General features: G+C 48.4%; 2 protein-coding genes across 6 annotated transcripts in view; one reads left to right on the top strand and one right to left on the bottom strand.

The window, feature by feature from the left end:
* The window catches only part of ACACB (acetyl-CoA carboxylase beta), a 67,205-nt gene extending 50,234 nt beyond the window's left edge, over positions 1-16,971 (top strand). For 2 of the 4 annotated variants that reach the window (XM_081884557.1, XM_081884556.1), the window contains 15 exons: positions 769-1,038; positions 2,023-2,120; positions 2,391-2,511; positions 2,612-2,722; positions 3,414-3,557; positions 4,402-4,522; positions 5,836-5,932; positions 6,250-6,346; positions 6,744-6,879; positions 11,906-12,083; positions 12,841-12,953; positions 13,605-13,759; positions 15,317-15,487; positions 15,962-16,098; positions 16,493-16,971. In XM_081884557.1, the coding sequence (XP_081740683.1) occupies positions 769-1,038; positions 2,023-2,120; positions 2,391-2,511; positions 2,612-2,722; positions 3,414-3,557; positions 4,402-4,522; positions 5,836-5,932; positions 6,250-6,346; positions 6,744-6,879; positions 11,906-12,083; positions 12,841-12,953; positions 13,605-13,759; positions 15,317-15,487; positions 15,962-16,098; positions 16,493-16,619 (2,076 nt within the window). In that variant the 3' untranslated portion in view covers positions 16,620-16,971. Of the gene's footprint in view, positions 1-768; positions 1,039-2,022; positions 2,121-2,390; positions 2,512-2,611; positions 2,723-3,413; positions 3,558-4,353; positions 4,523-5,835; positions 5,933-6,249; positions 6,347-6,743; positions 6,880-11,905; positions 12,084-12,840; positions 12,954-13,604; positions 13,760-15,316; positions 15,488-15,961; positions 16,099-16,492 lie in introns of those variants that run through there. The other 2 variants (XR_014162323.1, XM_081884558.1) reach the window with 2 other exon arrangements.
* A 128-nt stretch (positions 16,972-17,099) lies between these two features.
* Positions 17,100-25,862, bottom strand: part of FOXN4 (forkhead box N4) — a 39,854-nt gene continuing 31,091 nt past the window's right edge. For both annotated transcript variants that reach the window (XM_081884610.1, XM_081884611.1), the window contains 7 exons: positions 25,616-25,740; positions 25,401-25,526; positions 24,420-24,550; positions 23,432-23,528; positions 22,701-22,908; positions 21,903-22,277; positions 17,100-21,500 (listed from right to left, as the gene is read on the bottom strand). In XM_081884610.1, coding sequence (XP_081740736.1) covers positions 21,244-21,500; positions 21,903-22,277; positions 22,701-22,908; positions 23,432-23,528; positions 24,420-24,550; positions 25,401-25,526; positions 25,616-25,740 — 1,319 coding nt within the window. In that variant the 3' untranslated portion in view covers positions 17,100-21,243. The remainder of the gene's footprint in view (positions 21,501-21,902; positions 22,278-22,700; positions 22,909-23,431; positions 23,529-24,419; positions 24,551-25,400; positions 25,527-25,615; positions 25,741-25,862) is intronic.

Raw genomic sequence — 25,862 nt, 5'->3', positions numbered from 1 at the left:
ACAATAGGTGGCGCAAGAGCATTTGGAATGTTGTGTGCAGTTCTGATCACCTCCCCTCAAAGAGAACATGGTAGAGTTAGAAAAGGTTCAGAAAAGGACAACCAATATGATAAAGGAGTTGGAGCAATTCCCATGTGAGGAAAGGTATAGAGAAATTGCGAGTGAGAGGCAGCATGAGAGAAGCTGTGGAACAAACTCCCACCAGAGGCAGTGATGGCCCTGGGTAAATTCCTGGGGGAGGGGGCTATCGAGGCCTACTAGCCACAAGGGCTATTATCTGCCTCCAGAGTCAGAGGCAGCAGTGCTTCTGAATCCCACTTGCTGGAAGCCACAGGAGGGAAGAGAGCTCTGGTGCTCAGGTCCTGCTGGCAGGGTTTCCCTTTGGGCTGTCTGGTTGGCCCCTGTGAGAACAGGAGGCTGGACTAGATGGATGGGCCGCTCTGACCTTTTCCAGCTTAATATGTTCTTATGGCAAAGGTGCAGGCGAAGAAGCTGGCTCTTGGCTCTCTAGATCCAGTATTTTCGCTGCTGAGGTGGGGCTGTTGCTAAACCCTCAAGGGCTATATATAGGAGGCCCACTGAGGAGAGATGGGGAAGCTGGATAATGCTCTCAGACAAATGACCTCATTGGCTTTTGCTGTTCACTAAACCATAACCATAACACTTGCTATTCTTTGAAAGCAATCAGTGTCAGCTTTGTGGACAAAACCTCCAGAACATACAGATGGTAATTTCTTCACCTCTCCTTCTTCCTCAATATCCTTCCAGATTGGGATGGTGGCCTTCAAGATGAAGATGAGGACCCCTGAGTACCCCCAAGGCCGTGACATTGTGGTCATTAGCAATGACATCACCTACAAGATCGGGTCGTTTGGGCCGGAGGAAGACCTCCTCTTCCTGCGCGCCTCAGAGCTGGCACGCAGCGAAGGCATTCCCAGGATCTACATTGCAGCCAACAGTGGGGCCCGCATTGGGTTTGCTGATGAGATCAAGCACAAGTTCCAGGTGGGCTGGGTGGACCCTGCAGAGCCATACAAGGTATGTGGCTTCCTGGCAGATCCCCCCTCCCCCCAAAAAGAGAGTTTCACTAGGGTAGAATCCTGAGACATTTTGGGGGGGGTTGCGGATAGGTACAGTTCTCAATGAGATCCACTTGTCTCCTGGAGCTTCCCTGAGTGTGTGCAGAGCCCTGGGTGAGGGTCTCCTCCTCAAGGGACAGCGGCCTCTCCTCTGGGCTGCAATCCCATCTCCACCTTGCAGAAAGCAGCCATTGGAAGTGGAAGTGGACCCACAGGAAGCCAGTCCTTTTTAATGCAGCACATAGTTAAAGGATGGAGTTCTTTTGCATAGGAGGTAATGAGGGCCACCCACCTGGATGACTTTAAAGGAGGTTGGACAAATGCATGGAGGAGGAGGAGGAGGAAGAGGAGGAGGAAGAAGAGGAGAAGGCCATTGATCGCTTTGAGCCTCAATATGCTCTGCCTCAGGCACTGCAACAGCCTCCCCAGGATCATGTCCTTAATCCATGAGACTTCCAGAGGGGCAACCATGTTAGTCTCTTGCAAGAAAGGCACCTTAAAGCCTAACAGATTTATCATGGCATCCACTTCATTGGATGTTCAGCTGACACTGTGGGTTCGAGTCTGCAAAAAAACCCCAAAAAGCTTATGCCATAATAAATTTCCTTCCTAATACATAATTTAAAATCTCATGATTTCAAATAAAAACCCTGCCAGTTTCAAGTCTAAGGTTGTGCTGAAGTGCAGTGGGGTGCAAGAACTTCTTGGCACTTCAGTCCATTTCAAGAGCTACCCCCCCCCCTTTGCAAGTTTTCAGACAGGTCTTCCAAAGCATTACGGGGCAAATAGTTATCTGCTCTCAACTGGTGCTTTGCTTTCTGTAAGGGCATCTAGCGCAGTGGCCTCATTTTTCACCTGGTTTGTGCTCCGGCTCATCTGTCGCACTGATTTCGAAGTGCCCCCAGTTTCCCCAACTGATGTTGCTCCACCATCTTTTTCCAAGGGCTTCAAGTATCTGTACCTGACCCCGCAGGATTACACCAGGATCAGCTCCACAAACTCTGTTCACTGTGAGCACGTGGAGGAAGCCGGCGAATCAAGGTGAGTCAGCGGTGTCCCCCTGTCTTGGCTTGCCTGCAGAAAGTCCCGTGTTCAACCCCCCAGGGTATTTCCAGGTGAGTTGGGGGAAACAACAACCGTGTCTACAATCCCAGAGAGCCTCTACTAGTCATGGAAAGGCAGCCAAGTGCCAGGCTAGATGGACCAGTGCTTTGCCTGGCTGTCAGGCAGCTTCCCTCGTTCCTGGGAGGAGGAACTCTTGGTGTCCTGCCCTGCCTGGCTCCATCTTTCAGCCGCCTTGGCCTCCTGCAGGTACATCATCACCGATATCATTGGCAAAGAAGAAGGCTTTGGCGTGGAGAACTTAAGAGCGTCAGGCACCATCGCTGGGGAGTCTTCTCTTGCCTATGATGAAATTGTCACCATCAGCATGGTATGTATGTATGTAGGTAGGTAGGTATGTAGGTATGTATATCCTGCTTTCCCCCAGACTGGGACTCAAAGCAGCCCTGGGCTCTTTCTGTCTCCTGCAGGTGACCTGCCGTGCCATCGGAATTGGGGCTTACCTGGTGAGGCTGGGCCAGCGGGTGATCCAGGTGGAAAATTCCCACATCATTCTGACCGGAGCTGGAGCTCTGAATAAGGTAGTGAGCAGGCGGCGTTCCCTAAGTTTCCTCCATGTTCCATTGTGCAGATCCTTCTTGGCACTCCATTTCCTTTTGCTTTTTCTTATGCAGCACTAAAGAGCTCCCTGGAGCTCTCTTCATCTTCTCAGCTGGATGGCTCTCATTTTGCCATGTCTGCCTCTCGGCCAAGGAGCCACCCACTCCCAGACCATCTCAGCTGCATGCAGCTGCGGTGTGGGAAAGGACGGAACAATTTCTCTCTCTGCCCATGAAATATTTTGGAGATGTAAAAAGAAAGTCACTGCATCTCCCTAAGTGATTTGCATCACAGTCCTACACGTGTGGCAGCATTTGGGACCTTTTAGTTTAGAGAGATGGCGAGTGAGAGGCGACACAATGGAAGTTTACAGAAATATGCCTGGCCTGGGGAAAGTGAAGAGAGAAAAGTCCTCCTCTCCCTCTCATGACACACGGGGCTTCTCCACACCCCCTGTTGTCCTGCTGCTTCCCCTGGAGGAAGGCGGTTGCTGGTCAGTGGGGCAGGTGGGGAGGGACAGCCGCTGGGCTCAGGTCCTGCTTGCTGGCTTCCCACAGCTATCTGGCTGGCCCCTGGGAGAGCAGGAGGCTGGGGCCAAGGGGTCGCCCTTGGCCTGATCCGGTAGGGTTCTTCTTATGTTCTTCTTGGATTGGGGTTGTGTTTTTGGACCAGGTCTTGGGCCGTGAAGTGTACACTTCAAACAACCAGCTCGGAGGGGTGCAGATCATGCACAATAATGGCGTTTCCCATGTAACAGTTCCAGATGATTTTGAAGGCGTCTACACTATTCTGCAGTGGCTTACATTTATGCCAAAGGTAGGTTGAGGGCAACAGAGCTTTGACAACCATCACAATTCCTCTCTAGTCATCCCGCCTCATAATTATCATTTATCCTAATAGGGGTGATAAACACCAGGGGTGCAATGTTTGTTTTATTTATTTATTTATTGTCATGTTCTTGTTTTCTTCCTAGTGAAAACAAAACCTATCCATAAATAAATTCTTAGAATAAAGTATCTTAATTGACTGAAAAAGTTTCCCCCTATCTTAACTGGGCAGCAGACGTAAAATAAAAAAATAATGATTTTAATTTTTTTTTAAAGGGAATTACCAATAAATAAATAAAAATCCAGTACAGTCATGCCTCAGAAATCAAACACCTTGTGAGCCAAACATTTCGGCTCCTGAATGCCACAAACCCGGAAATGAGGATTCTGGTTTGCGAACATTCTTTGGAACCCAAATGTCTGAGGTGGGTTCGGCGGGTTCCGGTTGGCTGCAGGTTTGATTTCCAAACGTTTGGAAGTCGAATGGACTGTAGTTGATGGCCACCATCTTAGAATTCTCTGTCCTGCTTCTCTCATAAACCGGAGGGCAGATTGACGGGTTGAGGATGTGACCCTATGATTCCAGGAAGGGCATTCACTGGGGCCATGGGATATTACTGACCACCCTCTCCGTGGGCACGGAGGGCCTGCCCCCCCCAAGGCCCCCTTTCCCATCCCCTTTGAGGGAGAAAGACAATTTAATGATGCTTTGATTCTATAAGATGCTGTTCACATTCTCAGAGCTAAGCAGCCCTAATTTCTTCCTTTCTTGATCATCTTCTCAGGGCTCTCGTTTTGTTTAAAGCTCGTTTAAGAGAAGTTTCTTCTTGTAGGACAATCGTAGCCCTTTGCCTATCACCACCACAAGTGACCCCATTGACAGAGAAATTGACTTTGTCCCTTCCAAAGCCCCTTATGATCCCCGGTGGATGCTGGCAGGGAGACCTCATCCCAGTAAGTACAGGCACTAACCCAGCTGCAAGAATTCTGCAATGCTTTTGGAACTGAAAGGGGAGGGGTTGCAATGTAATAGCAGGGGAATTGGTTTCTGAACTGGAATTTTCTTCATTGACATTTCCTCCTGGTCAGTGTCATCTAGGCAGACTTCCAGGGCTGACCTGAAGTCTCTAGGTTTGTGTGGCCCTCTCCAAGTGACAGAGGGAGGTTGCCATTGTTGTTGTTGTCATTACTAATAATAATAGGCTATGCTTGAAGCTTACGAGCTTCAGCCTGGCAGGAGCTGGTTGCAGGTTATTGCATAGACTCTCTGGAAGATCTGTCCCCTTCCCCTCTCCCAATTAACCTCCATCTCCAAGGCTCAAGGCTCATCAATGGTTCTGCTTGTCCCCTGCCTAAAAAAAACAGGTCTGAGCGGTTTTCCATTTGACCTGCTGCTTACCCCAGGCAAACCTTCCCTTCGCAACTGAGTCAGAGCAAATGTCAGTCCATGGAAAACCCCACTGATATTTGCTCTGTTTCAGCTGTAAAGACTGAAGTTCTTCCCAGGGGGAAACGGCAGGACAAGCAAAAAGCTGCATGAACACTCTGTGTGGGGAGGACTTTCCATCCAGTGACGTATTTGTAGACTTCATGTTTTTTATTTGGACGACATGCTCTTGGCGACTATGGTTAATGCTTAATGTGTCATGCCTAAGGGCACCACTGGGCTCCAGCCCCCAATGATCACCAGAGGCTGCCCCAAGGTCTCAGGATTGGGCCCTGGGCTCTCAGGATCTGACAGCCCAAAATACAGTATAAAACCAAAAGTGTTGTGAATTGCATAATTATAAGATGTGGATCAAATATGTGGAGTAAAACTGCAAGGGAAAGCAAAAGATCATAAACTCCACTGTGAAAGTTTTTTAAAAAGGAAAAAAAAAGCTGAAAATGGAGGCAAGCTGCATAAGCAATCTGCCAGACACCTGTTGCCTGCCTTCTCCTCACAGGTTACACTGGTCCCAAGTTGTTAAGGGCTCTATGTACTAATAGTAACACCTGGCAGTGAATCAATGGCTGGTGCAGATCTCGGAGCATAAGGTGTTGTAAGTGGATGAGCCTGTCAGCTATCAGGCTGCAGCATTCTGCTGCGCTAACTGCAGGTGACTGTGGCAGTCGAGGCTCTTTGAGCCTGGGACTGCATTTACCGGGGTCTTCTCCCTCGTTCCCTGCTGCTACAACATTTCCCCAGCAGCATATATGAAGAGGTTGTGGCTTTGGAAGGTCACAGTCAGACTTTTCTCAGCGTCCCCCGTTCCTTTATTGTGCAGCTGTGAAGGGATCCTGGCAAAGCGGCTTCTTTGACCACGGCTCTTTCATGGAGATAATGCAGCCCTGGGCCCAGACGGTGGTGGTTGGCAGAGCCAGGTATTGGCCGAATCTTCCCTCTTACTAGAGGCAGTTGGGGAGAGGGTGGGGCTGCCACATTATTAAAGGTGCCCCCCAATGGCTGCCTGATCAGTTACTGGGGTGGGCTACACTCCTGCCTTTGGCACAGCACCCAGGCCATTCAATGCCTGGTGCAGAATTCGTCAGAATGAAAATCTCTGCTTTCTGCCTTTTGCATAAATAGGATTCCTAGTCCTTATGATCATTGAAATGCTCTTGGAGTCTTTAAATAGTTTTTCATTTGTTTTACATGGAGTCCACATGAAGCTCTTTTCCCTCCTTCGGATTCTTTGCAGGCTGGGAGGGATCCCGGTGGGTGTGATCGCAGTGGAGACCAGAACAGTGGAGTTGGCGGTGCCAGCTGATCCAGCAAACCCGGAATCAGAAGCGAAGGTTGGGAGCGCTAGAGTCATTTCAATTCCTATACCATTGCTGATTTTATCTTTTCCATGAACCTGTATTGTTCTTCTCAAGCTGCCTTGTTGTTTTGGTGACCTCTACATTCCTTGTGTAAAACGTCAGCAGACCACATGGCTCCTCTTCTGCTGTGACACATCCCTTGAAACATGGGCACTGTGTTGGGGGGGGAGCTTTGGCCCGAGTGTTCGTTTGAGAATGGCAAAACAACAACAACAAACTTTTGGTAACCCCCCATTAGCCCCTGGCCCCTCAACCTGCTGGCTGCTGTCACCAGGATCTGAAATTTTTACCTGCTTTCCTTTTTACTAAGTTTTTGGTTTTGAAGAGCCCCCCCCCCTACACACAACCTCTTCTGTTCCCTCCTTCCTAGATAATCCAGCAAGCTGGACAGGTTTGGTTTCCGGATTCAGCCTTTAAAACAGCCCAGGCTATCAGAGACTTTGACCGTGAACGCCTACCACTTTTGATTTTTGCCAACTGGAGAGGATTCTCTGGTGGGATGAAAGGTAACTTACGCACCTCTCCTTGTATGAGCTGACCATGGTCACCTGAGGCCCTTCTTCATGTGCCACCTCCATAGGAGGACAGGAAGGCAGCAACCTGAGAACGGGGCCTTTTCAGTGGTGTCCCCCCACTTGTGAAATGCTCTTCCCAGTGAGGCTTCCTTGGCACCTTCATTATATACCTTTAGGCACCAGGCAGAAACATTTCTTTTCTGCCAAGCCTTTGGCTGTTAATCACCCATGGCCTTGTTCAGTGGGTGAGATCTTGTAATCCTGCCTTTTAAAACAGCCACATGTTTTAGATTTCTCTGCCTTGTTTTATGCTGGTTTTATTTTTTTAAAAAAATAATATTTATTACTTTTAAACCTTACAAAAAAGAAAAAAGGAAAGAAAAAAGAAGAGAAAAAATAGAGAAAAAACAATACAATACAATATATAAACAATACACAACACAACATTAACACAATAAACTAAACAAAACAGAACAAAAACAATTTAAAACACACATTATACCATTTCAATGTCGTATCTTGCATTCCCTTGTTTCAACGACCTCCTCACACCTCCCTTTTTGTATTCCACTTCTATTAAATGTTTCAGCAATTCCTTTCCATCTTCCTCTATTTTCTGTCATATAATTGTCTTAACATATTTTAACCTTATTTTCCCTTTAATACTCCAATAATCTATTTGTACTTAATTCTTTCTAACATTTCTACTAAAGCCATATAGCTTCATTCCAACATTTTTCTAACACTCATTAATTTTACAATATTTCTATAAATAGTCTTTAAACTTTTTCCAATCTTCTTCCACCGTTTCTTCTCCCTGGTCTCGAATTCTGCCAGTCGTTTCCGCCAATTCCATATAGTCCATCCACCTGGTAATCTTCTGTCCGAGGCTCTTTTTTAAAAAAATATATTTATTGAAATTTTCCACTTTAATACATTAAAAAGTCAAAAAAGAAAAAAGAAAACACAAAAAAGACAAAAAAAGAAAATTAAAAACACATACAATTTATAATCCTTATTTTTCTATAACATATTTCCCTGACTTCCCCACACCTTCCCTTCTTATATTCCAATTCAAATTTGTTAATTCAACAAGTTCTTATCCCCAATTTTTAACCTTTTTATATTTAATTCATTTTAAAAAACCAATTTTACCTTATAAGCATCAATACTCAATTCTCAATATTAAAGCTTTTTTCTAAAGTTGACCCAAATTCCCTTCCACGAATTCCCCAATTCTTCATGCTAATAACAAGACGAAAATAAAAAAAGAAAGAACATATTATAATTATACACCCTTTGGATTCCCAAACCCCACCCTTCCCCTTTCCCGGTTTCAATCCTCAACAAATGTCCATCAGTCTTGGTCCACTATCAGCCTGGAGATCTCACGTCCGAGGCTCTTAATTCTCTTTCAATTCCTCTCTGCCGGTTTTTTTTATAGTCCTTAGTATTAAGCGCCAAATCTCGGAGAAGCTCTGGCCCTATATGGTCCAAGTTTCTTCCAGCCAGATGTCCATACTTAAAAGTGGAGCCCAAATCTTGTTTCTTGCTCCTTTCAATTCCAAATGTCCCCAAAGCTCGGATTTCCACCTTAATCAATTTTGTAATCCTTGGGTCTTCAAATCTCCACTTAATGAAATCTCTCCATTCTTCAATCTCCAATTCAAACCAGATTTTCGTCATCAAGTTCTTATTTTCCTTTGTAGCCATCATGTCAGGCCTCTGGCTCTCCTTTGTCATCTGCGGCATTACGTCTCCTCCTTCCTTTCCCTCAGAAACAACATATATCTCTTTCTCCACACTCTCAAAGCTCTCAAGTTTCTCCTCTTGTCCAGCTGCATGAACGTCCTGAGTCAAGTCCTTATCAAATTCAATGAATTTGTTTAGTGTTGAGTCCAGAGTTACAACATTAGTAGCCAAAACATCAATTTGGTCTTGTAACTTTCCCAAGAGAAGAAAAACTCTGTCCAGTTTAGCTTGAATTTCCCCTCCTTCAGCCATTCCTGTAATGTCCCAAAACCCCATCTAGAGGGCTTTTGGTTACTTAGTATTCCTTCCAGTTCAGATCCAAAAATCAAGTTAGTTTGTATCAATTCTTCCTTGTTTTCGACAAATTATAACAGAATTGTAACAGATATAACCAGCAGAAGCAGCAGAAGCAAAGTTCTCTTTTCCCGTTTTGACAGCTAATTTGACAGCTGTCAAACTCTTTAGTATCTCTTCAACAGGCTCTCTCACGGATCACTCCCGGGTCCAGGGGGGTGGCACTTCAGCTCCCAAAAATAACTCTTATCCTCCAGTAAGATTACTTATACTGCCAAGTCGTGAAATTAATGTCTTTTACCCAATAAAAAGGAAAAAATTCTCTCGACCTTAGTTAGCTGGTCCTTGCTTTAGATTATTTATAAGACGGGGAGACAGACTTCCTGTTTGCACCTTCCCCGATCGTGCCTAATTCAAAAAAAATTTCCTTTACAAATCCAATTTCCGTAGTACTCACGGGTTATTGCTTTAGAGTCCAATTGTTCACAAGAAGAAGTCAGCGCTCTCCGACCATGGCATGCGGCTTCACTCCGTAGGAGAAGCAGTCAAACTCTCAGCACCGTGCCGCTCACCCCGTCCCCCGTTCCGAAGCATTTAAAAAGGCTTCTTCGCAGGTCGGGAGGGCGCAAATGGTGCCCGCCGAGTCACCAGGTTCGCAGGCTCACCGCCTGTGATTTTTGAGGCTCCCCGCATAGCCACAGCGGCTAGACCCAAATCCTACGGAGCCGATTCCCTCCGGAGCTCAGAGGAAGTCCGCCATTAGCCGATGGCGCTAACCCGGAAGTCTCTGTCCGAGGCTCTTAACTCTTTTCCAAGTCCCTTCTGCAAGTCTTCTTCGTATTTATAGAATCATAAAATCATAGAGTTGGAAGAGACCACAAGGGCCATTGAGTCCAACCCCCTGCCAAGCAGGAAACACCATCAGAGCACTCCTGACATATGGTTGTCAAGCCTCTGCTTAAAGACCTCCAAAGAAGGAGACTCCACCACACTCCTTGGCAGCAAATTCCACTGTTAAACAGCTCTTACTGTCAGGAAGTTCTTCCTAATGTTTAGGTGGAATCTTCTTTCTTGTAGTTTGGATCCATTGCTCCATGTCCGCTTCTCTGGAGCAGCAGAAAACAACCTTTCTCCCTCCTCTATGTGACATCCTTTTATATATTTGAACATGGCTATCATATCACCCCTGAACCTCCTCTTCTCCAGGCTAAACATGCCCAGCTCCCTTAGCCGTTCCTCATAAGGCATTGTTTCCAGGCCTTTGACCATTTTGGTTCCCCTCCTCTGGACACGTTCCAGTTTGTCAGTGTCCTTCTTGAACTGTGGTGCCCAGAACTGGACACAGTACTCCAGGTGAGGTCTGACCAGAGCAGAATACAGTGGCACTATTACTTCCCTTGATCTAGATGCTATACTCCTATTGATGCAGCCCAGAATTGCATTGGCTTTTTTAGCTGCCGTGTCACACTGTTGGCTAATGTCAAGTTTGTGGTCAACCAAGACTCCTAGATCCTTTTCACATGTACTGCTCTCAAGCCAGGTGTCACCCATCTTGTATTTGTGCCTCTCATTGTTTTTGCCCAAGTGCAATACTTTACATTTCTCCCTGTTAAAATTCATCTTGTATGTTTTGGCCCAGTTCTCTAATCTGTCAAGGTCGTTTTGAAGTGTGATCCTGTCCTCTGGGGTGTTAGCCACCCCTCCCAGTTTGGTGTCATCTGCAAATTTGATCAGGATGCCCTTGAGTCCATCATCCAAGTCGTTGATAAAGATGTTGAATAAGACCGGGCCCAAGACAGATCCCTGTGGCACCCCACTAGTCACTCTTCTCCAGGATGAAGAGGAACCATTGATGAGCACCCTTTGGGTTCGGTCAGTCAGCCAGTTACAAATCCACTGAGTGGTAGCATAGTCAAGACCGCATTTTACCAGCTTCTTTACAAGAATATAATGGGGCACCTTGTCAAATGCCTTGCTGAAATCAAGGTAGGCTACATCCACTGCGTTCCCTTCATCTACCAGGCTTGTAATTCTGTCAAAAAATGAGATCAGGTTACTCTTATTTTACTAGCTGTCAGTAAACGTTCTAATCACGGTCAATGAGCATTCTAAAGCACGTCAGTCCTGCTGGCAGCCTGTTTCCAGGATCGGAGCGGTGGTATTTTAATTCCGTTCGCTCTCTCCTGCAGGTATATTCAGTCCAAAACTTTCCCCCCTCTTCTCCTGGCACCAAGGGGGGGTTAGTATTTTTTACCGATGGAAATTTAGTCCTTTACAATGGGCTTTCCGCGACTTCATCTTGCATCCTCATTGCTTCAGTCTATTTACAGAAGGGGAAGGTGGACTTCCTGTTTTGGACCTCCCCCGTTCAACACCAAATTAAGACGTTTAAAAATCCAATTCTCATACTCTGGTTTCACCTCAGATCGTATAAATCTTTCGCCTTTTAAAAATCCAATTCTCCGCTCTACTCACAGGTAGTTGCTTTAAGATCAAATTGTCCACAGGAAAAAGTCAGCGCTCTCTGGCAACAGCTATGCGGCTTCGCTCCGTGGAAAAAGCAGTCAATTCAAAGCACCGCGCCGCTCACCCCACGTTGCTTCGGATCCCTGAAACCGGGTTTCCCCGCGAGTAGGGGAGGCACAAAGGGTGCCAGCCGAATCCCACGTTCACAGGCTTCACCCGCCTGTGATTTTTAGTGGGTCTCCTCCTTCGCCGTGGCGGCCAGACCTGAATTTCCACGAGGCAAATTCCTCCCGATCAGAGGAATTCCGCCATTACCAGAGGCGCCAACCCGGAAGTTCCGTTTTATGCTGGTTTAAATGTAAATGTTCTTTAATTATTGTTGTCGATCGTTTCAAGTTACTTTGCTTAAAAGAGTGGCGAATAAGTTTAATTTTAAAAAATCACCCAGTGATGTTACTTGCTCCCTCGGCCCTGGAGCTGGCCTTGACTCCTGCCCTCCTTGCAGACATGTATGACCAGGTGCTGAAGTTCGGGGCGTGTATTGTGGACAGCCTTCGGCAATTCAAGCAGCCGGCCCTCGTCTACATCCCCCCTCATGCCGAGCTCCGCGGGGGCTCCTGGGTGGTGATTGATCCAACTATCAATCCTCTTCACATGGAGCTGTATGCAGACAAAGAGAGCAGGTGGGTGCTGAGGGAGGCGCTCTTCCGTTAGACAGTCTTGTCGTCAGAACATCAGAAGAGCCCTGCTGCTGGGTCAGGCCAAGGGCCCATCCAGGCCAGCATCCTGTTCTCGCAGGGGCCAACCAGAGGCCCCAAAGAGAGACTGGCCAGCAGCACCCGAGTGAAAGAGCCCTCTCCCCCAGGACGGCTTCAAGAAACTGGCATTCAGAAGCTTCTTCCAGCCATGGAGGCAAATAATAGCCATTGTGGCAAGTAGCCACTGACAGTCCTCTCCTCTGTGAATTTGTCCAGCCCTCTTTTAAAGCCATCCAAGTTGGTGGCCATCACTGCCTCCTGTGGCAGGGAGTTCCATAGTCTAATTATGTGCTGTGTGATGCAGCCATGCTTCTGAATGCCAGTTGCTGGAAACTGCAAGAGGGGAGGGTTGCTCTTGTGCTCAAATCCTGCTTGCGGGTTTCCCGTATTGGGCTTATGGTTGGCCCCTGTGAGAACAGCATGCTGGACTGGATGAGCTGCCTTTGGCCTGAACCAGCAGACTCTTCTTGGGTTCTTATGTTCTTAACATCTGGAGCCCCCCCCCCAAGGGCCCAGTCTCTGATCCAAAGTGATCCCGTCCATGGAGCCTGGCTGAACATCTCCACCAGCGTGTATTTAAAAGCCGCAAGGATGTCTGGCTGGAAAGAGTGCAAGAGCCCTAATTTGGGCAGCTCCTGTAAGCCTCTGGTCTCTGTTTCTGCAAGATGGCTTTGCTTTCTAGGGGGGGCATCTTAGAAGCTGAAGGCACCGTGGAAATCAAATTCCGGAGGAAGGAGCTGCAGAAGACCATGAGAAGGATTGATGCCACCTGTGCCAGGATTGCTGAGCAGCTGGGTAAGAAAAGAGAGAAGGGCTGTGGGGCTGTTTCCTGCCTCCCTACCCCCCCCCCACCTTCCCTTTAAAGCTTGGCCTTGGAATAAGGTTTCTACCCATTTTCAAAGGCCGTATTTGATCCAGGGTGGGGAGGTGGGGGAGAGCAAATATTCTTGATGTGCTCTTTTTGGCATGTTTTGCTAGAGCAGACTGCGCCACCCTGGCGCCCTCCATCGGCCCCATCCAGCACAGCTGCAGGATGACAGAACCATGGCCCTGCTGGCTGGGCTTGAAGGAAGATGCCGTCCCAAACATCTGGAGGGCACCGGGTTGGCAAAGGCTCCTCTGGTGAACCTGGAAGTCAGAAGAGAGGAAGCTGCTTTCTGCAGAGTCCGACTAGCGGTCTCTCGAGCTCAGCATTATCCACACCAATTCTTTGGGGTTTCAGGCAGGGAGTCCTTTCCAAGACTCCTCTGGACACCCCAGGGGAGATGGTGCCTGGGACCTTCTGCTTGCAAGGCAGATGCCCTGACCACTGAACTCTATAGTCCTTCCCTGCACAGACTTCTTCCTCCCTGGCATTTTCCTCCCTGCCACAGATCAGCCGCTTTTTCTGATGTCTACGGATTTTGTCTTCTCCTACAAAGACTTCTTGTATTCTGGGATTAACAGGTTCCCTGAGGCTCTCTGCAGAGGAGCACAAGGAGCTGGAGAAGCAGCTGAAGGCCCGCGAGGATTACCTCCTCCCCATCTTCCACCAGGTGGCAGTGCAGTTTGCTGACCTCCATGACACGCCAGGGAGGATGCAGGAGAAAGGGGTCGTTACAGTTAAGCCATGGGTTTTTTTCTTCTCGCTCCCAAATTCTCTGTTCTTCCAGCCTCTGGAGTCTGATCATCCCTCATGCCTGAGAAGGTGTAGGAACTGTTTTTCATTTCATTCAAGTTGGAAAAACAAGGGCTGGAATCCTTGTTCCACTCTAATGGAACAGCTCTACCTCTCCTTTAAATCAGAACCAGTGAAGGCAGTGAAGGTCCTGTGTGAGTGTCTGGAGGCGGTTGGAGGTTGGATGGCGGCTAACAGATTGAGGTTGAATCCTGACAAGACAGAAGTACTGTTTTTGGGGGACAGGAGGCGGGCTGGTGTGGAGGATTCCCTGGTCCTGAATGGGGTAACTGTGCCCCTGAAGGACCAGGTGCGCAGCCTGGGAGTCATTTTGGACTCACAGCTGTCCATGGAGGTGCAGGTTAACTCTGTGTCCAGGGCAGCTGTCTACCAGCTCCACCTGGTACGCAGGCTAAGACCCTACCTCCCCGCAGACTGTCTCGCCAGAGTGGTGCATGCTCTAGTTATCTCACGCTTGAACTACTGCAACGCGCTCTACGTGGGGCTACCTTTGAAGGTGACCCAGAAACTGCAATTAATCCAGAATGCGGCAGCTAGACTGGTGACTGGGAGTGGCCGCCGGGACCACATAACACCGGTTCTGAGAGATCTGCATTGGCTCCCAGTACGTTTCCGAGCACGATTCAAAGTGTTGGTGCTGACCTTTAAAGCCCTAAACGGCCTTGGTCCTGTATACCTGAAGGAGCGTCTCCACCCCCATTGTTCAGCCCGGACACTGAGATGCAGCGCCGAGGGCCTTCTGGCGGTTCCCTCATTGCGAGAAGTGAGGCTACAGGGAACCAGACAGAGGGCCTTCTCGGTAGTGGCGCCCGCCCTGTGGAACGCCCTCCCATTAGATGTCAAAGAGATAAAGAATTACCTGACATTCAGAAGACATCTTAAGGCAGCCATGTTCAGGGAAGTTTTTAATATGTAATGCTGTACTGTTTTTAACACTGATTGGGAGCCGCCCAGAGTGGCTGGGGAAACTCAGCCAGATGGGCGGGGTATAAATAATAAATTATTATTATTATTATTATTATTATTATTATTATTATTATTATTACTAATGCTTGCTGCATCTCCCTTGTGCTCCATCTCACGCTAACCTCTCTCACAGGGTTCTCATGAAGATAAAATGCAGGGAAGGGTCTTTGTCTGCTGGGCAGAGTATCTTGGAGAAAGCGTGGAATGAAAATATAACCATACGCTTGTGGGCTCATGAACCTGCTCAGCTTCTCAGCCATACTTGCCCAACCTGCTGCCCCCCAGATGTGTTTGCCTCCCACTCTCATGGTTGGCCCCAGACTTGCTAAGACCTCCTGTCTTGTCACAGCAGAGTTGACAGAGAGCATCATTCAGGCTGCCTAAGGGGGGTTAAGTATGTCTACAACACTGGATAATGTGAATGTCCTGATAAGCTTCCTCCGGCCAGTGCAATAATTTATTAATATTCCCATTAAAAAATTAACTAGCAACGACCTTATTTGCTCCCTTTTAGGACATTCTCCAGTGGAAAAATGCCCGGGCGTTCTTCTACTGGCGTTTGCGGCGCCTCCTGCTGGAGGAAGTCGTGAAGGCAGAGATCCTAGAGGCTCACAGCGAGTTAAGCAACAGCCACATCCAGTCCATGCTGCGACGATGGTTCCTGGAAACGGAGGGTGCTGTGAAGGTGCTTGGCTTGGCTCTCTTGCAAGGATGGGGTATCCTCCAGCCCAAGCCAGTGTACTCTGGGGGTGCAGGGGGTTCTCCCTCTTTCCACCTCAGCTGCTGGCCGTGCAGCGCCTCCAAGGGTTTGGACATACACCGTTTGTATGTCTACATGGAGCCCTTGCAGCCAAACCCCTGTGTGCAATCTGCCTGTAGCTATAAGACGCCTTAATAATAATACAAAGCATGGATAAAATGGTGGCGTTTTCAGAGTGGAAGGCAAGTTTACAGAGAGAAGGGGGCTTAAAGCCTGTGCATTTCATCCCATTCTCACCTCTGGTTAAATGGGTTTGGCAAGCTTTTGTGTGATTTTCAAAAACCTTCAAGGCCTGCTTGGTTGGGAGTGAGGGTGAGGGGTGCAAACTGCATGAAGGACCCATACCCCACTCTGACCTCTCTTCAAAGCCAGACTGAGTTTCCATTCCTCCTCCTCTAGGGCTACCTCTGGGACAACAACCAAGTGGTGGTGGAATGGCTTGAGAAGCACCTGCAAGAGGAAGACGGGGCCAAGTCTGCCATCCAGGAGAACATCAAGTACCTGAAGAGGGATTATGCCCTCAAGCACATCCGAAAGTGAGTGTAAAGCGAGGCAGTAGGGGGGCCGCTTGAGGAAGCTCAGCTTGTTTCCTGCAGGGGCTGCATCTGGCTATTTCTGGGTTGGAAAGAGTTGCATAGCAGGGATCTGGAGGGATGACCGTCCAGTGCTTGGTGCCTGATTCACATTGCAATCGCCATTGCAAGTTGAAAGTGCAGCATGGGGCTTCTGAATGCCAGTGAATAGAAGCCACGAGGGGAGGGGGGAGTACTCTTGTGCTTGGGTCCCGCTTGTGGGCTTTCCTTAATGGGCATCTGGCCAGCCGCTGTGAGAGCAGGATGCTGGGCTGGGTGGCCTCCCATGGGCCTGATTCAGCAGCCTGCATTCTTAAATGACCCCCTTCCTTCTCCCTCATAACACCCCCCTTTGCAGCTTAGTTCAAGCAAACCCCGAAGTTGCCATGGACTGCATCATTCACATGACCCAACACATCACTCGTGCTCAGAGGGCCCAGATCTCTCACCTCCTGGCAACAATGGACAACCCTTCCTCCTCGTGACTAGGGCATAGCTGCAGCAGGAACAGGCACACGCCCACCATCGGCCTCCTTCAGACCTGACAGCCTCGTGGCCAAGCGGCGCAGCACAGAATGCATCTTCAGCGCAGGGCTCAACCAGCAGTTCCTAGAGCACAGCCACGTGGCAGGCGCAGTGGAACGGGCCTTTGGAGGACAGCTGTCTGTCGTGCACCTGAGGACAAAATTATCCCAGCTGTTGGGCGGGCTATCAACCAAAGGTCATCTGCAAGTGTATGTTACCCAGCTACTGGTGTCCAAGACAAGTCTCGCCAGGTGTTTTCACATCAAAATGTATTGTCTTTATAAAATAACAGTACCAGTTTTCAGTGACTTTTTTTAAATAAAAGTGTGATAGAATTGTGCATTGGGGAACAATGCCAGTAACCACTTCCAAACCCGTCTCCAAGGCTTGGCAAAATGTTGTGTCACACAGACTGCACTGCAGCCAAGCTGCACCACAGAACACATTGCAGAAATTCCTACAAAAAAATGTTGCTGCTTCTTAGTTGCAGATGACGTTTTTAGCCCCATTTGCCTGATGTAGGAAGTTTTGTCAATTTTCCTAATGAAAGGGATTATTCCATCTCCCTCCATCATGCTTCCCAACTGCATCCCTCGAGCGCAAGGCAATTCTGCCAAGGTCTGCCCACCTCAAAAGCAAAGCAGCATCTCCACCTTCGGTTGGAAACATTTGCCCATTTCCTGGCGGTGCCTAAGGCTGTGCCTCCATCGCCAACCTAGTGGTTCCATCAAAGGTTGGCCTAATGGGATTAAGCGGACGCCATGGCCGTTGGAGGCATTGGGTAGGTTGTTGGAATAGGCTGCAACCTGGGAGTTCACAGTGCATTTCAAAGGTGTAAGCACCTGGCAGGTGGAATGTATTGTAATCTGCATAATGTTGAGCATTGTAAGTCCCCCCCCCAAGAAAACTTATATAAGTGTGTAAAGGGCAAAGGTGGCAACCGAAGGGAAGTTTATGTTGCTAATCCTATCCACTGTTGAGTGTTGCATAGTCTGACAGTCGCACTAACGTTCCAGTGTCCAAACCAGGCTGTCATGGACTATTCAAGCCCAGGTGGGTGTTGAGGAACATGTTGTGTTGAGTTCAGTGACAGGTGGGAGTTTTTTTAAAAAGAAAAAGAGAGTTCTGGTTTTTTCCTTCAAGGAAGGAAGCACCAAGTTCAAAAAAGTTGCTCTTTCTCCTAGCAAATATGTTAATTTATGTGCACATTGTCATGGGGGGGGGGTCCTCTACTGTTCAAGCGTCTAATAAAAACAGCTATGTTTACCAGAAATGATCCTCTCTGGATTTTATTTATAGATGCCACATGCATTTTGTCTGTTACCATGTCAGAGACTCACGAAACAGGTCTTTTTAATTCTCTGAGCATTTCCAACTAGATTTGTTCTTGGCCATAAAGCTATTTCCTCTCCATTGCTCTTGTTCTGAATTGCAATCTTGATTTATTTTTGGACATACGTCTCTTCCATTACTGCCTCTAGCATTAATCCTTCTTTATTGTGAATTTTTTTAAAAAAATCTTAAGGCCAACAGAAGTAATTTATTGGGTGGCAAGTCACGTCATGTAAGCAGAACTGACATTACATTTTCCAAGGGAGGTTTCCTTAAACAATAAAAATTCTGTTAGTGGTCACTTTTCTGGTTTTCATAGAACCATAGAATCACAGAGTTGGGCAGGATCCCAAGGGTCTCTAGTCCAGCCCCCTGCAGTGCAGGAGTAACAGCTAAAGCACCCGGGCAGATGGCCCCCCAACCACTGTTTAGAAAGAGTCTACCACCTTTTGAGAAAGTTCTTCCTAATGCTTAATGAGAATCTCTTTTTATTTTTTGTAATTTGGATCCATTGGTTTTAGGTTAACTTACATTCCCAAACCTTTCTAAGATTGCGTGAGTTTGGGCAGGGGCTGCAGGATTGCTATTGATGCCATGCTGTCCTTTTTCACTAGTGAAGACATTTGTGGGACCTTCCTGTGAAAGAGGTTGCTGATAGGCACCCGGTGGGCTTAGCCACACTTCCGCCGGGGAAACTTGCTCTTTACTGCTGAATGGGAGCAAACGTTTGTTGGGTTTTCCGCAGGTAGACGTTTGCTCCCATTCAACACTAAAGAGCAGGTTTCCCTGGGGGAAGTGCTGGGACAAGTGGACATGTGGGCGAGCCCTGGGTCTGCTGCGTCATATGAAGGCTTGACCAAAAAGACACCCAGGAACCCGAGAATTAATAGCAACTCCTGCTTTTGTTTTATATGATTCTGGACTTGGTGAGGATTTACATCTGAGTAAAAATATCCATATGCTTGAGTTATCCCAAGATGAAAAACCAACCCAGTCCAGAACATCACTTCTGCTGCCCTGAAAACAACAGACTCGCCATGCAAAACAGTGTGAGGAACCTCCAGCCCACGGGCGACTGATTCTTCCAAAACTACACCCAGCTTTTCATCAGCTGGTGGACAGGGGTAGGGTTCAATTCTTTACTGGCATGTGATTTCAACACAGTAAGACTGAGCAGGGGGTCAAATCCTGCTCTGACTCCTGCAGAGAGGAGGACTGAGCTGTCTGCTCATCAGCTGATGACAAGGGAGTTCAGTTCTGCTCAGGGTTGCTTTGCAGTCACCTGATGTCATTATGATGCCAGAAAATTGACATGTGTGGTCTCACCTGCCTGTCACAGTTGGCCCCTGGGGGTGGGGGGAGATAAGCGTCTGGCCTGCTGAACCAAAAATATTGCCCCCCCCCCGTGCTGTAAACAATAGCAGATTTGCATTACTTCTGGCAAAAGAGAGTTCCAATGGCAGCCCAGCCATATGATGGGGCTCAACTCTCCTGGCCATCTCTTTCTGCAGGGTTGCTACCCTGACACCGGCCTTGATCAACGTTCTCAGACTTGTGGTTGTGTAAACAAGCCCAAGAGAAAGGAACTTTCCCATTCAATATTTCCACAGTCTATAAAGAAGAGCAAATATTTTGTTCCAGATCTGAAAAAGACTTTATAAAAATTCTATCCAACCAGTGTTTAGTAAAACATTATTAAAAATATAAATATTACATCAAGGTTATACTGGCATCAGCAGACTAAGCGTTAAATTGTAAGTTTTCAAATTTTAAAACCAGTTTCCAGTTTTTCCTCCTGTTGGTGGACCTATTCATTTATTTACCTTGTGACCTAATGCTGCAGCCCTGGAAACACTCACCTGGGAGCAGTATGCCCCACTGAAGAGGGTGGGGTGCACTTCAAAGAAAAGATCTACAGGAATGAATTGCAAAAAAAGAGCCACAGTCCTTTTTCAGCTGTAGAAAAGCCCTATCGGTTAAACATAAAAAACAGTATTGGGTCTGGCACATGTGCCATTTTATCTCTAAGTATCCAAAGTACTTCTTTTAAAGTTCAAGTAAAAAAAGGGAAAGAACCTGACATAAAAGTTTTGCAGTATTTTGCTGTGCTTCTGAATAATTTAAGGTTTGTGTTTTGTTTTCCTGTCACTACAACATTTAAAAAAAAATTGATGCTGAATACACAATTCCTTTTTGTTTTCATAAAAATAAATTATAAATAAAATTTACAACAGTAATACTGCCTAGTACAATAATTAGGAAATACTATACACAAGTCTAGAATATAAATCCTAAATTATTTCTCCTTTGTTTTAAAAGCCTAAAGTAATGTTTTATCCAGTGTAAAGTTCCTTATTTAGTACAGCCTTTGCCAAGCCGACGCTCCCCAGCTGTTTTTGGCCACAGGTCCCATCCATCCTGCCTCACACAGATGTGCAGGTGGGGCCGAGGCTGGAGAGCACAGATTTTGGTGAGGGCTGAGCTGAGACTTTCTCTACCAGGGAACACGAGCCGTCCTCCTCCCTCGAGAGGCAGAGCCTTCCTGGCACCTCGGAAGACTCTGCTGCCCATGGCCTGGACTAGACTGAGACCATCTGGCAGCTGCTCAGGGGCTTCCCAGAAGGGATGGCTGAAGACTGGGCAGAGGGAGGATGCTGGAGGGAAGGGAAGGGCGAGCCAAAGGAAGGGTCCAAAGCGAGAAATAGGAGCCTGCAGGGAGGGAGAGTAGCTGGATGGTGTGGCTTGAGATGGACAGAGGGGAGGGGAGATTCACCCCCTTTCGCTTGAAGAGAAGAGAGGCTGGTCAAGAGGCAGGGGGATCACTAATGGAAGTGAAGCCTCTGAGAACTGGGGAAGAAGGTCTGGGGAGGAACCACCAGCAGGCCCCAGAGTGGAGCTGGGGGGACACAGTTGCAACTAGTGATAGAAAGCTCAGCCAGTTGTGGCTTGGACTGTCACAAATGACAGAGCAACCCTAATGGGCTTCAGAACAGCCCAAGCATCAGCGGGTTGGGGTGGGGGGGGCTTTGCTGAAATTTTGCAGCTTGCCTTGGAGCATACCAGAATCCCTTCACATCAGTTAGTGTCTTCAAGACTATGCATCTCACCAAAATCTCTTGCTTGGGATGCTTGAAGGAGCAGCAAGGCATGTTCTCCTCCCCAATGTAGATATTTTTGCAGGCTCAAAGCACCCCCAGAAGGAACTGGGCTTCTCTGTTTCTCAGTCAGGCTCAAGGGACGGGAATGGCTCTTTCAGAGAAGGGCGATAGGCTTGTTTCCTTGGGCGCTGATGTACTGAGTGGCAGAGATGGGGTCCAGCGTTGTGTATGTTGTGTAGAGGCCTGTCACTTGCAAGTCTGAAAAGGAGGGGTGGTCAGTGTTGTTGCTGGAGGCAGGGGTGAGGCCAGCGGGGGCCAGGTCGCAGTCAGAGAGGGCCAGAGAAGAGTTGCTGAAAGCACCCAGGCTCTCCAAGTTGAAGCTCTCGTCTTTCATCTCTTCCCAGATGTTACCTTTTCATAATAGGGACAACAACAGAGCAGTGAACATTGATGACAGTTGAGCTTTGAGAAGGTGGAAGGTGCAAGAGAGGAGGATCGCAAAACGCACCAGTTCTCCACAATCACATTGGCTCTAGTGAGAAGAGGCCGATCTCCCTCCATGATGAAACCAGCCAGCTGTCCTAAGGAAGCCCATGAGTGATCGCCATCTCAAACCTCATGAGGACCCACCTAGATCCCCACTTGGACCGCTATCAACCCCTCCACAGCTGAGCTCAAATCCCACATTCAAGAATGATAGAGTTGGAAAGGACCCCAAGGCTCACCTAGTCCAACCCTCTGCAAGGCAGGAATCACAGCTGGAGAATCCCTGCCATCCAGCAGTCATCTCCACCCCCCAACTCTTCCCCTTACCTTGTAGTGCAAAGTCCATGATGCTTGGATCAAGGGCATCCACCTCTGCGTTCATGTCGGTCATCACACTGAGGAAATCTGGGGCACGGCTCATCGGATGCTGAGGAAGGGGACTCTGGCTAAGACCGTGCAGCGGGTGCAAGGGAGGGGTCTGCGCAGGAGCAGGCGAATCTGGGGTCATGCACGCTTGCGTCTGGATCTGGTGGTGCAGCGGGAGGGACTGCAGGGCGAGTGTCATGACCGGCTGGGGCTGCAACTGTGAGATGCGCCCTGCGGCTGCCGCCATGTGGCTCCGCGTGGAACCGTCCCCCTCAGACTGCTTGCTCACCCGCCTGCAGCTCTCTGGTCGGTCTGTGATGAGCTTGTCCAGCTCCTCTGCAAGGGGAGATTGCCATTGATGCGTGGGGAGTAAAGTCCCTCAGAAGGGGCCCACAGCTCAAGAAAATATAGAAATTATATCCTTTCACAGCACATTCACGCAATACACTTAAAGCGCTGAAAGGCGGCATGTAAATAAATACCAGCATAGCATAAAATTGGGAGCCCTGTGCATGGCCTCAAGTGCCTGGGAGGAAAAGCAAACATAAGCTTTAAAAAAATTAAGAGACCAGCTAAACGAGCTGCTGTCTGTGTGGAGGGAGCAGCCTCCATGCCCGTGGGCATCACCCTCCGCGCATATCCTCCCCTGCAGGGGTGCGGCAGCCACATCCGGTGATTTTGCCGTTTCTCCCGGCCAGAGAACTATTGGCAGGCAGGGCCCCCAGGAGCCTCCTAGCCAGGTGCCAGCCTGCTGCTCACCTGGGTTGGCCATGCTCCGGAGAATGGCTGCCAGGTCTTTCCTCTTCCACTTCTGCATCTCCTCTTCCATCTTGTCTATCTTGGCGGGGTTGAGGGCCCACAGGCAGCCTTTGCGGGACGTGCCGCTCATCTTATTCTCCACCTTCTCAAAGCATTTGTTGAGGGACAGGTTGTGCCGGACGGAGTTCTTCCACCCATCAGGCGCTGTCTGCAAAAGGGAGCAAGGCCACTTCCTCAGGTCATTTAAGAAGAAAAAAAGCCCTGTGTCCAGGGGTGGGATTGTGCCTTCAAAGGCAAAGCACCAGCGAGCACTTCCATGAGGCAACATCATTGCTATGGGACCCAAATGGGTCCTATGTGAACAAAGGTTGCAGCAAGGACCTTTTAGTTTAGAGAAAAGGTGAGTAAGAATGATAGAAGTTTATAAAATTATGCGTGGTGTTGAGAAAGCTGACAGAGAAAAAGTTTTCTCCCTCTCTCATGAGACTAGAATTCATGGACACCCTATGAAGTTGGCAGACCGGGAGACTAAAGACAGATCAAATAAAGGACTTTATCATGGAGACAGTTAGACTGTGGAACTCCCTCCCACAGGAGGCAGTGATAGTGACCAACTTGGATGCTTTACAAGAGGATGGGGCAAATTCAGTGCCTATCAGCCAGGATGGCTCTGCTCTGCCTCTGCAGTTCTCCATGTCAGCTGCAAGGCAAGCCCTGCCTCCCTCCCTCACCTTGAAATAGGGGAAGTGCTCCTTCATGAAGCCGTAGATCTCGCTGACGGGGAGGCTGCCCGTCTTGCTGTTTTTCAGGGCCATGGCAATCAAGCAGCTGCAAGGAAGAGGAGAAGTCAGAGTTTCCTCCCCACCTTCCTGTTCTTGTTGCTGCTTCCATTTATATTCCACCTTCTAATCCAAGGAGCAAAAGGGCTGGAGTACATGGTTCTCTCCTCTTCACTTCAACCTCACAACCACCTAGTGAGGGAGGCTTACACTGAGAGACAGCGAGTGGCCCCAAGGTCACCCAGTGAGCTTCATGGCTGGGGGGGGGAACTTGAACCTTGGCCTCCCAGGCCTTAGCCCAGCACTCTTGTTCTGGTGGTGCAGAACGTGTCCCCCCCCCCTTTGCAGACCATTCTCTCCCCATTTCAGTAGCTCCAGGGCACAGTAAGCCCCCTCCCACAAGTCATCCCTTCTGCATTTACAGGACTTAGGTCCAGTTAAGGATTGTTTTGCAATTTTTTCACAGCGTAAAGTTCTTTTCTCATTTATGATGGAGAAGTGAGAATGACGGAGGATGTTTACTGTGGGATGGGTGCTGCTTGCGGATGCTGCAGTTCTGCAACACCCACACAACCCGGCTGGCATCAGCATGTGGGGCTTGTTTGTTGTTTGTTTCTCTTTAGCTGGATCAATCCTTAGTGGGGGAAATCCAACAAGAGAAAGAGGAAAAAGAAACTCTGTCACTAATTACAGTACAGTTGCACCTTACATTAATTTAACTGGTGCAGTTTCAACCTTGCGCAGTTAAAGCCTGGCCTGTTGGGACTATGCAAATTAAAGACAAATGAGGTTTAAGTGTGTTCATTCCCAAATTAAGCCCCACACCTGGAAGCCCTTCGGAACAGCAACTCACTTCAGCTGCAGTTGCTGAGTTTGGGGCAGAGACTTCTCTGGGGATAAGACGGGCAGGTGTGCCTGGGCAAAGTGTGGTCCTTCTCACCTGTAGGAGTAGATAGGCTTGGGGTAAGGCTTCGCCTGCTGTTCCTGGGCGCTGTGAGGAGCCAGGCGGGGGGGCTGTGAGTATTGAGGTTGCGTCCCGTAAGAGGTGCTGTAGATGGTCGTTGGAGGGCACTGGGGTGGGGAAGAGGGGAGGGGGGAGAAAGGGGGGAAAGTTTCAGCTCTCTCAGCAGTTAAATAGAGACTTTAAAGACCTTTCCCTTCATCATAAGAGGTGGGGAGATGAGGATACCAAGACACAGATATAACTTATAACATTACATGTTAGCCTGGACTGAGAGGTGACATGATAGCCAAAATTCTGCATTTATATTTGGATTTAAATCTAGACCTCCTTCTCCAAAGCCAAATCTTTAGATTAAATCTCTGGATTTAAACCTGGGCCTCTTGCTCCAAAATCAAGGCCTGAACCCCACTTTCGTTCGACCCATATTTTGACCATATTGTGTACAAATTGCTCTCCTGGGTCCGAGGGCTTTTCTCATTGTTCTGCTGCTGTGCCTTGTGAAAATCCAATCTTACCCACTGAATCTGAATTTATCAGATGTGCTGGAAATCCAAAGAGAGATTGAGTTTGACCGAGCTTCAGTTCAGTGGGTAAGACTGAATTTTCGCAAGGCACAGCAGCCAAACGACGAGAAATGCCCTCAGACCCAGGGGAAATAATCAGGATACAATATGATCAAAATACGGGTCAAGTGAAAGTGTGGATGAGCCCTACCTCTGCATTAAATTGGGATTAAATCTCTGGATTGCAATCTGAGCCTCTTGCTTTGAATCCAAACACATGCTGCTTCCTCTACCAACCCTGCCATGCTTTCAAATAAAGTCAAATAAACCCACCGCAGCTCAGCTTGGGTCACTTGCCCTTGACTTGGCCGCGCTTCTTTGTTAAAGTTGTTTTACGTCCCCTTAAAGCTCTGTGCCTCAACATACACACAGCCTCGGGAGCAGGAGATGGTACCTGTTGCGTGTGTTGAGCGATGGTGAACACCTGCTGGACATGGCGGGGCAGAGGAGGGAAGAGGGGGGCTGCCTGGGCTTGCAGACTGGGAGACAGCTGCCCCCCAACCACATACTGGCTTATCTGCTGCCAAAGGAAAGAGAAGAGGAACGTCAGTTGAACCAGGTCAGAAACGCCTCCTTGGCCAGGAATGGGGAGGGAAAGGAAGTGCTTACATTGGCACCGTGAGATGAAACGGTGTTCAATCCTCCCAGAATGCCTTGAGGCAGGCTGGCCTGGATGTGGATCATTGCTCCAGGAGTCCCTGCGGTGGTGTGCAGATTCCCTGGCATAGACCCTGCTGGGCAACGGGAGAGATATGGGGCGTTGTGAGTCAGCCAGTGTGTGTGCAGACAAAACCATGCCACTCGCCCGCACAAGAGAAGTGCCAGCACATGTCCATTTAGCACCCGAGGCACGCAC

Source organism: Podarcis melisellensis (genome assembly GCF_964234715.1).
Source record: "Podarcis melisellensis genome assembly, chromosome: 13".
NCBI lineage: Eukaryota > Metazoa > Chordata > Lepidosauria > Squamata > Lacertidae > Podarcis > Podarcis melisellensis.
This window is presented reverse-complemented; position numbering and strand designations above follow the sequence as displayed.